At 46.8% G+C, this 9,898-nt stretch overlaps 5 protein-coding genes across 5 annotated transcripts in view; 4 read left to right on the top strand and 1 right to left on the bottom strand.

The window, feature by feature from the left end:
* Positions 1-599: 599 nt before the first annotated feature.
* PHALS_06255 (ribosomal protein s2) lies at positions 600-1,454 on the top strand (the record flags this gene model as incomplete). The annotated part of the gene is made up of 1 exon (XM_024719508.1): positions 600-1,454. The coding sequence occupies one exon, from the start codon at positions 600-602 to the stop codon at positions 1,452-1,454; it is 855 nt and encodes a 284-aa protein (XP_024584800.1).
* Positions 1,455-1,878: 424 nt separating this feature from the next.
* PHALS_06254 (Transcription elongation factor S-II, central domain) lies at positions 1,879-4,791 on the top strand (the record flags this gene model as incomplete). The annotated part of the gene is made up of 4 exons (XM_024719507.1): positions 1,879-3,027; positions 3,099-4,484; positions 4,548-4,700; positions 4,771-4,791. The coding sequence occupies 4 exons, from the start codon at positions 1,879-1,881 to the stop codon at positions 4,789-4,791; spliced, it is 2,709 nt and encodes a 902-aa protein (XP_024584799.1).
* Positions 4,792-4,931: 140 nt separating this feature from the next.
* On the top strand, positions 4,932-6,296 carry PHALS_06253 (actin-binding homolog 2; the record flags this gene model as incomplete). The annotated part of the gene is made up of 5 exons (XM_024719506.1): positions 4,932-5,303; positions 5,363-5,581; positions 5,638-5,970; positions 6,036-6,124; positions 6,272-6,296. 5 exons carry the CDS (start codon positions 4,932-4,934, stop codon positions 6,294-6,296), a joined length of 1,038 nt encoding a protein of 345 aa, XP_024584798.1.
* A 38-nt stretch (positions 6,297-6,334) lies between these two features.
* On the bottom strand, positions 6,335-7,081 carry PHALS_06252 (signal recognition particle 19 kda family protein; the record flags this gene model as incomplete). Its single annotated transcript, XM_024719505.1, has 1 exon — positions 6,335-7,081. One exon carries the CDS (start codon positions 7,079-7,081, stop codon positions 6,335-6,337), a length of 747 nt encoding a protein of 248 aa, XP_024584797.1.
* Positions 7,082-7,906: 825 nt separating this feature from the next.
* Positions 7,907-9,898, top strand: part of PHALS_06251 (Immunoglobulin-like fold) — a gene marked incomplete at both ends in the record, with an annotated part of 3,868 nt that continues 1,876 nt past the window's right edge. Inside the window, one exon of the mRNA XM_024719504.1 lies at positions 7,907-9,866. Coding sequence (XP_024584796.1) covers positions 7,907-9,866 — 1,960 coding nt within the window. The remainder of the gene's footprint in view (positions 9,867-9,898) is intronic.

Below are 9,898 nucleotides of genomic sequence, written 5' to 3'. Positions count from 1 at the left end.
TTTAGCTTTTTCTCTCTTTAGATAGTTTAGTATATAGTATACGTTGCCCGTGATTCTATATCACTATATCATGTTTAGTATATAGTATACGTTGCGCGTGATTCTCCTGCTGAGTCGGCGATTTGTCGCTGATAATCAGTGTGACATTACAGAAACATATGCACGCTTTGCCATGTATTTAATGGAAGACAATAAAGTAATGCAAACACACTACAGAAACAGTGAATGAACGTTTTCAATTCATTATTATAAGAGGGAGAACAGTCACTTACTTGCCTACGATCCGACATAGATTGTTTTTAACAAAAGTAACTATCACAGGCGATAACTCTACGTGCGTCAGTACCTTTTCGCGGCCTGCTTTAGAATATCTCAGCTGCATAAATTTACCTATAACCACACGCAGGATACGTATAATGAATAAATGTGCGCCAACCTGGGTACGTTTTAACACTCTTACATGCAATTTTCCAAGCGTGATCCAAAGATGTGTTCACCACACCAAGCTGAACTCACGCCCGTTTATTTCCGATTGAGTGTTTGGTTGGTAGTCCAGCGACACAACTCATCGCTCTTTGAAAAGGACAAGAATCGATCGCATGTCAGCAATGGCGACCCAACGTGAGGAAGACATCAAGATGATGCTGGCCGCTCAGGTGCACATCGGAACGCGTAATGCTGACTCTAAGATGGCGGACTATATCTGGCGCCGTCGTAATGATGGCATTCACGTCATTAACGTAGGCAAGACATGGGAGAAGCTCATGCTTGCTGCCCGTGTGATTGTTGCTGTGGAGAACCCTGAGGATGTAATTGCCATCTCTGCTCGCCCTTACGGCCAGCGTGCGGTGCTCAAATTCGCCCAGCACACTGGATGTAATGCCATTGCTAGTCGCTTTACCCCTGGTACGTTCACCAACCAGATTACTAAGCAATTCCGCGAGCCGCGTCTGCTCATCATCACGGACCCGCGCACTGACTCGCAGGCCGTGCGTGAGTCTTCATTTGTCAATGTTCCTGTAATCGCGCTGTGTGATTCGGACTCTCCGTTGCAATTCGTCGATGTGGCTATTCCGGCTAACAACAAGGGAAAGCTTTCGATTGGTTTGCTCTACTGGCTGCTTGCTCGTGAGGTGCTGCGTTTGCGTGGCACTATCTCCCGTGCTCTCCCATGGGACGTGGCTGTAGACCTATTTCTATACCGCGACCCTGAGGAACTCAAGAAGGCCGAAGAAGCTCAGGCTATTGCTGGTGATGAAAGTCAAGCCCGCCCTGGATGGGGTGACGCTTCTCCGTCCCCGGTGGAGCCTGCCTTGTATGCTGCCGAGCCCTCTGTTCCTGCTGCCACTGCTGCTGAGTGGACTGCTACCGGCAACACTGAGTGGTCGAGTGAAGCTGGCGCTGCTTCGAACTGGAATGCCGCTGCTCCTGCTTCTGGCAGTGGATGGGAGTAAGCGTCTTTGGCGAGGCAATCATGATGTCAAGTCATTAGTTGTCAAGTCGTCAGTTTGCAGTGCTGCAACTCGACATTCTTTTCGCCGATGAATAGTGCTTGGAGCGTCTTTTGAGTGAAAGTGCCCCATGGTGCGCGAAAGTGGACGCATGGAATAGACGACGGTGTTATGCGATGGCACCTGGTTAATGCGACCTATAACTATCGCCTTCATGGAGATACATAAATTTTACAAGATGTATTCCAAAGACAGCTTTTGTGCGAAATATTCCATTCTTTTTTTTTGCATCCTTAAACGCTCTCAAAAATTACCATCTAAAAACTTATGTATCAAACTCCATCTTTACGAAAGTAGAAGATCCAGCTAACACCAAACTTAAGGCTTTTACCCAGTGGCTATCCTCGCCGCCTCGCACAAGAAAAACATGATGAGCGAGAACGTCTCGGTCGAATCGGGAGATTCTTCTGCTGCACAGGCGTCTCTTGCTACCGATACGTCTCCTGAGGTACAAGAGCATTCCACTCCAGTGGCATCATCTGTCCAACAGGTGGCTTCTGCTGCTCAGGCATCTTCGGCAGATCACAAACCTTGTGCGTCTGAAGAAGTACAAGTGCCTCTGGTAACAGAAGTGCCTGTAACAGCTGAGGTTGGTCAATCAGAGGGAAATGGTCATGCCTTAGAGACGCCTTCATCTATGAAGGTCTCATCTAAAGCACAGACATCCTTAGTAATTGAGGCATCTTTTGATAAAGAACCAATTGCAGCAGAGGCAGTGTCCTCTGCAAAGTCCAATACTGCTCTGAAGGCTCCTCTTACAGCTCAAGCCCCCCACGTGACAGAAATACCATCCGGTGTACCGGCACTTTCCGCAGGACAGGTGATTACAGTAGCAAAAGCGTCTTCTGCGGCTAAAGCAGCGTCGACACAAGCTTCGAATGTAAATGCAAAGGCAGCAACAGAGACGATGAAGGTTGATACAGCGCTTGCCGAGGAGACAGCCCTAAAATCCACGGTCAAACACAAGATGAGTAATAATAAGATTGCAGCTCCCCGCAAACGCCGAACACCAAGTCCCACAAAATCTAAAGAGGCAGAGGAAGACGAGACTGAGTCAGAGCCTGAGAAGCAGCCCAAGAAGCGCGCAAAGATAGTAAAAGGCACAAAGAAAAGATCTCAAACGCCTGGCCGCAGAAAAAAGATGACAGCCGATCCCCAAGACAACGCAGATGAGAAGCAAAGCACGGTGGAGAAAAAGGTGGAAGCGTTGAGTGATGAAATTAAGGGCAGATTTGGCCAGATTGTCTGGGCGAAAATGGGAGGGTATCCGTTTTGGCCTTGTATCATCACGGACCCACGTTTGCTGCCGAAGAAGCTTCAGGAAACGGCTTTGAAGACGCTTGGCACCAAGTATCTTGTTTTTTTCTACGTATCTAATAACTTTGCTCCCATTTCATTCAAAAAGATTGTACCGTGGGATGACACAAAGTTTGGATATCGTGAAGGCTATCCGGAAAAAGACTCGAAGGCCCCCAAGCGACGAGTAAAGCTTATGACGGCAATTGAAATTGCAGACGTATGTAGTTGGATGTGTGAACTGTCTATGGAAAAGTCAATTAATGTTGTGTCATTTGTTGTGATGCACAGAAAGAAGCTAAGTTACCAATTGAAGAGAGAGCAAATGGTATTTTGAAGCCTGTTAATAGAATAACGGATGTGGAATTCTTGCCTGATAAGATACCTCTATCTGTGAAGCGAAAACCTGGTAGACCTCCGAAAGCTAAGCCGGCGCTTAAGACAACGCCGAAAAAAACGCCAGCCAAGCGTTCATCTAAAGAAGAGGCCGAAGATATTGCTAAACTAAGTGGGAAAAAGGATGACGCGTCTGCTGTCACACAAGAAGAGGGAGAAGACGCAGATGTCGTGGTACCCACGCTGAGCAAAGAGGAGATCAAAGCAAAAGTAGCAAGCCGCAAGGCGCCGAAAAAGAAAGAAGCAGATGACATTGCTCACGTTCCGACCGCTAAGAAGGTTCCTAAAGTCTCGACAAAGCAAAGCAAAGCAAGCAATTCAGTTGAAATCGACAGCAAGCGAAAAAAAGAGATTGAGCTTGTGGTGCCCCAGAAGTCGGTAAAATCAGCTGATATTCGCGAAATGACCGAAGAAGCAGCCAAGAAGAAGCGTGATAATGGACCAAAACGAAAATCAAAGAAGGACAAGGGGAATTACAATGTTGGCGATCTTGCTGCATTTGCGAACAAGATGGTACGGCTACACGCAAACGAATCGTCGCGAAATAACGACGAGCTTGTCGGCATGATGCAGGAGCTGTTCAGTGAAGAACTCATGTATCGTTCGGACGTGGAACGATCAGGTCTGGCTGCAATCATTGCGCTTCTGCGCAAAAGTTTGAGTCCTACAGTCGGCCACACGGCAAGCGCGCTTCGAAAGCACATGATTAACATTCTGAACAACGACACAGATATAATTCGTTTGGGCAAAAAAGGAACTCAGGATACCGCGGCACACGCAAATAAGAAGCGGAAGACAGATAAGGGAAGCTTGGTGCTGCAGGAAGAGACGTTGAAGGTTGTTCCATCGAATGAGCTCAAGGAAGAATGTGCTGCAAAGTTAAGTGCCCCCTCAAATCCAAAGATCGTTTCATCTATGAAAAACACAGAAGCTCTGAAAGATGCAGAAGTTAAAATAACAAAGGAGAAGGTGCTTAATCATTTAGTCAAGAAAGAGGAAGCAGAAGTAGCTCCAGTGAAGGAGCCATTAGAGGCAGCTCTTGCGAAGGATGGAGCAGTGATCGGTGAGGAACTGGCTGAAAAGTTGAAAGAAACAACGGAGAAGCGATCAGCGTCGCCTGTCAAGACTGAAGTGGCTGCAGTAGGCGCGGTGAACGACCAAGTAGACTTGTTTTATACGTCAGAACACATGGAGAAGAATCGGACAATCTTTGTGGACATGCTGAGCAAGATTCTTGACCAAAACGGATCAAGACGTACTGATCTTGCTTCCGAAATTGAGGTAATTTCAAACCTTTTTGAGGTTTCATTCGAATAAGTCAGATCTGACACTGTTGTGTCTTAGGCCGCTTTGTATGAGCGCTTCAAAGAGAGCAATGGCGATTACTTGACTCAAGCGCGAATTATCATATTTGGTCTGAAGGAGAATATTTCCATGCGAAAAAGGCTCTTCTCTGGTGCTTTGCACTGCTTGGAGTTTGCGTACGCTGACGATGCGGTAAGTGCAGTCAATCAATGCAATGTACAATAGATTGGGCTGAGGCTTACGAGTACTATGTTACCAACAGTTTTTTAAAGCGTCTGAGTGATCAGACGCCTAAGACGAAAAATTTGTAGGAAGTAAATGTTCGCCGAGTTATAATATAGCGATCGTCAATCATCTCGTTTATTCTAAATGGATGGGGCTTTAAAATTTGTTCTGTAATATTATCAGTAAAGTATTCTCCTTATGGCGCGAGCTAATCTCTTGCTTAGTGCCGAGCTTGAACGTGCATTTGCTGATGCACAAAGCGGCAATCTCCGCTTTGTAAAGGTATTGATTAATGATGAGTCCTTTGAATTAAGTGCGGCTGGACCCGCGACATCAGAGCCTCGGTACGACGTGGCACAGCTAGTAGCGTCAAACTTGAATGCGGAGCAGGCAGCGTTTGTGCTGTTTTGCCCCGACACAAACGTGACAGCGTTGCGCTGGGTGCTATTGGCCTTTGTACCCGAGAACGTGAGCGTACGCGATCGCATGTTATACTCATCGTCGCGCGATTCGCTGAAGAAACAGCTGGGACTGAACTACTTTTCAGGCGAATTCCACGCCACGGACTTGGTAAATTGCTGAGTTATGATGTAAAAAAGACAATGATTAAAAGCATGCATGTTGCGCAGAGTGAAGTGACGTGGGAAAGCTTTATCGAGGCAAGAAAGAAGCAGGCGGCAAATGCACCACTGTCTGAGTCAGAACGGCTGCTTAAGGAGACAGCTTTGCTGGAGCGCGACACGAACGTCAAGTCCAGCGCCATGGGCGTCGTACCGTTTGGAATCACGCAAAATGTACGCGACAAGCTGAGGTTGCTTCAGGAAGAGAAGTTTGATTGGATTGCCATGGTAAGTCAAAAGTAGCATCGGAAGTCGAAGGAATACTCAATGTTCTGATTTTATAGAAACTGAGCGAAGATAATGAGAGAGTCGAGGTAGTTAAAAGTCTGGAAAACGTTGAGCTGATCGATGTGATCTCTACACTGGACCGTCGTACACCCAGCTTCGTGGCCTATCGTTATCGCGGATCTAAAGTGACATCAGCATTGCGTGCGTTGCGTTGGACCCGTTTTGAACACAAATATACTTTTGACATGCGTATTAATGATGTTGTAAAAGTTTTCATGTATGTGTGTCCAGAAGATTCTCCTGTTCGTTTGAAAATGATTTACTCGACGTGCAAGGCGACTGTACTCTCCGTCGCCATCGAAGAGCTCCACATCAAGTTTGACTATACGGTGAGAAGCTGCATTATAGGTGCGGAAAGTACTTTATTCAGTTGTTGTCACATGTACATTGTTAGATTGAGATAGATAATACTGCAAGCGCTATCGATGACATTCGATCTGAAGTGGCCCCATCACAAAATGAAGAAGAACAAAAGCCATGCGAGTTCGCTCGACCTGCCGCACCTGGTCGAGGTCGAGGCAGAGGCAGAGGTCGTGGTATTTCCGCCGCGCGCTAAGAGCGCTTACCAAACATCAAAATCTACAACACTTGATGTGTTGGCATACACGACGCGAATGGTTTTGTATTCAGCCTACTATTACAGACTCTAGCCTGATCATCTTTTCGTTAAGTCTGTCAACACTTGTGATGCAATTATCGCCTTCCTTTTTTCTTGCCTTTTTTTTTGCCTCCTCCAGTCGCTGGTGTTGCAGCTCCGGCTGCAGCCGCTAACTTCTTTCTAGCCTCCTCAGCCTCGTTCTCAAGCCGTACCTTGCGAGACTGTAGCTGAGGAATGAGCTCCGCCATCTTTATCATGAGTGACTTGCGATTTGGGATCTCAGGATTCTCTAGCGTGCCATCGTCACGCACAAGACGTACACGGATACGACCCACCACCATCCAGTCGCGCGGGTATTTTTTGGCCGGCTCAAGTACGTGCGGCAATCTAAGAAATGTACAAATCTCCGACATCTCATCAGCAATAGGGGTATCACACGCCTGTTCCTTGGAGATTCGACGACCCTGATGCAATGTTTTTTTAATATCAATGTAGTTCGGGTAGAATGTCGTGAAGGTTGATGTGGGGGTACCCTCTGCCAGTCCATACACGTGAATAATTTTATGCCGAGACGGTGCTGTAGTTGGTACCATCCCAGATATATCAGGCATACCGGGCATTCCCATAGGAGGCATACCCCCCATACCCTGCATCATTTCCATCATTTGAGACATATCCGGCATACCGCCGCTGCCACCGCTCATCAAACCCATGAGGTCTGCCGGATTAAATTGACTAGGATATGGGCGCGTACGACTAGGTGTTGATTGCGGCATCTGAATAGCATTTGAGTCATAGCGCTCACCCGCGACATTCTCTTTAAGGCGGCCCTTGCGCACCATATTACGTGGTGAGCACGTTTTGTGTAAACACTAAGGAATATTATAATCATTGTAATTTTGAGACTAAGTACTAACTGAAAAAGTATAACTTTTCAAGACCATGTTTAAGTGCGCACGTCGTCCCTTGGAAAAGAAAATAAACTTGCATAATGTTTTCTTCAAGCTTTGATTTTCCACCAGCGACATGGATCAAAGTCCGTGTACGTTGAATAGTGTCGTAGTGTTTCCGGACAACTCAAATGCCGACAAATAGCTCGGCCTAGCTCTTCTGCCACGTGGTGATACCCCTCATCGAGTTTCGAGATACCCACAAATCACAAAGTCTTCACGTCTAACAGTTTTTTTCACTGTATAATCGTGAGGTCCACGTTTTGTTGAGAGACTTGGCTGTGATCTTAGCCTGCTCCTTTCCACGCTTAGTAAGTCTCTTGTCTCGATCACAAACTCTAAAACTGATATTTTGGGTTTTTCAGTGACGGATAAAGTAAGACGAACCACTCCTCGATAAGTCTTTGAGCTCTTGTTTGGTGGATACAACTCAGATCGCAAAGATCTAGGAAACAATACGTTCCCCACTTCATTCGTACCATCTGTGATTTGATGCGGCTTGAGCGTTGGTCGACTCATGCATTTGTGAAGTAAATGTGGCTCTATCGGGACATGAGCGGCCACTTGGATGGACCACCACTTCAGAAATGCAAGCTTCCAGCGCACACTCCAGACAAAAAAATTATTTGCCGCCAAATGATAGCAACACTCAGGCGTCCCTTCACAAGATTTCTTTAATTTGACACGCACTGCTCTTCGTAATTCCAGTGCGGCAGGATGGTTGTCAAGCCCATACTATATATTCATCTTAAGATATTCGTATACAGTCTGGTGTTATTTTTCAAAACGGTCAATGCTGCGTTTTTCGTTCCGGGGGATGTCCCAGGCCCACCGGAGAAGGTTTTTGTGTATCGCGCAAGTGACACATCGATGCTTGTGCAATTTAACCCCCCTCTACACGTCAAGCCCGAAGGTGTGAATGGTGCACCTGTGCTTGGTTATAAAGTGGATGTTGCACGACGAGTCAACGAAGTGCAAACATTCTCGGTGGCAGCTGATGGTCTCATCCTTTCAGGTAGCTACAAAGTCACATTTAAGAGCAGTCGAAGCACCGAAACTACATCGTGCATTCCGTGGAATGCCAGTGAAGTGGATTTTGAAATGGCATTAGAGGAACTGCTTAATGTAGACAGCGTAATAGTCTCAAGATCAAGTTTCGGGGCTGTGAAGAACGGATTTGTGTACACGGTTACGTTTGACGGCGCATACCTTGTTAGTGGACGACAAGAGCATATTTTGGTCGGAGATACGACTGGATGTCAAGCTACTCAACCACCTAATCGGATATTGTCATTTGCGGGAGCTCACGTTACGACAGGTGTCGCTGGTTTTTTTCCAGAGGTGTGGGAGATTGTGTCGACAGAAAGCTCGGGAACGAAAATGCTAGGTGGAACTTTTGATGTATCGATCGGCTTTGAAGGACAATGGACCGACCCAATTCCCGTCGTGACTGGCACAGTGATGGCAGGATCGAGAGTTGTCGAGACGAGCGCGTCCATGTTGGGCCGTGTGAACCGAGGAGATAAAGTACGAATTGGACAATACATCTTTACCGTTCACGCTACCGCGCCGTTTACCGATTCGGAGCTACCATTGGATTCATATCATGTTGATGGAGCGGCCGGTGTAACAATTGAAGTATTCGATACGGCGCTAGGCAACGTCCAAGTGACAGAAACATCCAATTTAATTGTCACTTCAAGCGACTTCACTGGTAAAATAGAGACTGGAGAGCAGGTTCGGATCGGTTCAAGGGTCTTTGAAGTGACGAATGTGGCAACTGGGACGATGACACTAAGTTCTGCATGGATGGACGATACGACGCTGCACATCACTGCATATGCGCGAAAAAAGACGACGCTCAGTATGGATGTTGAGGCGACAGAGATGAAGCGTGCATTGGGAAGGCTACCTGGTATTGGCTCCATCGATGTATCACGGGTTGGCCCAACGAGATCAAACGGGTATCATTGGTATGTTACATTCCAGTCTCTTTATTCTGTGAGCCTTCGCGTCGACAAGAAGAAAGGCGCCACAGAATTTTTTGATGTGCATGGCGTTGCTTGTGCCACTTGCTCAGTGACAGCATCTGTTGTAAAAGATGAGACTCAAACAAATACTTTGGCTTCTATTATGGGTGAATATGATGCCGATGCAATTGTGGCCTCGCAAGAAGCTAGTGGACTGGCTTACGAGGTGCAGACAATTTCTACACAGGCATCTGCCGATGATTTGAATGGATATTTTGTAGTTAGTTTTCAGGGTGCGGGTGATGCTGTCATTTACTTTGACGATACTGCAGCTGACGTGCGAACCAAGCTTCAAAATTTGGCCACAATTGGGCAACTAAGCGTCACGCGAGCCGATTATCCAGATTACGGTGCGACTTGGTATATTACGTTTTTGTCAAATCTTGGCGATCTACCAGCACTTGTGATCTCTGACAAGAGCTATTTGAAAGGCACAGAAGCGAACGTTAATGTGCAAGAACTTGTGAAAGGCGTGGATGTCGCAGAAGAAACAATTATTAAAGGATTGCAACCGGGTCAAGATTACTATGTGCGTGCATTTGCTAGGAACGAAAACGGATACGGTGGAAGTACTACAGCCTTACAGCAACGCGGACGAGGCGCTCAACCACTATCAACGACCATAGCGACGGCTCCTGATCCACCGGGTATTAGCGGAATCTGGCGGCTATCCCACTCG

This window comes from Plasmopara halstedii (genome assembly GCF_900000015.1).
Source record: "Plasmopara halstedii genome assembly, contig: Scaffold_2956, whole genome shotgun sequence".
Lineage (NCBI taxonomy): Eukaryota > Oomycota > Peronosporomycetes > Peronosporales > Peronosporaceae > Plasmopara > Plasmopara halstedii.
Note: the sequence above shows the minus strand (reverse complement) of the source record. Positions and strands in the feature narration are given on the sequence as shown.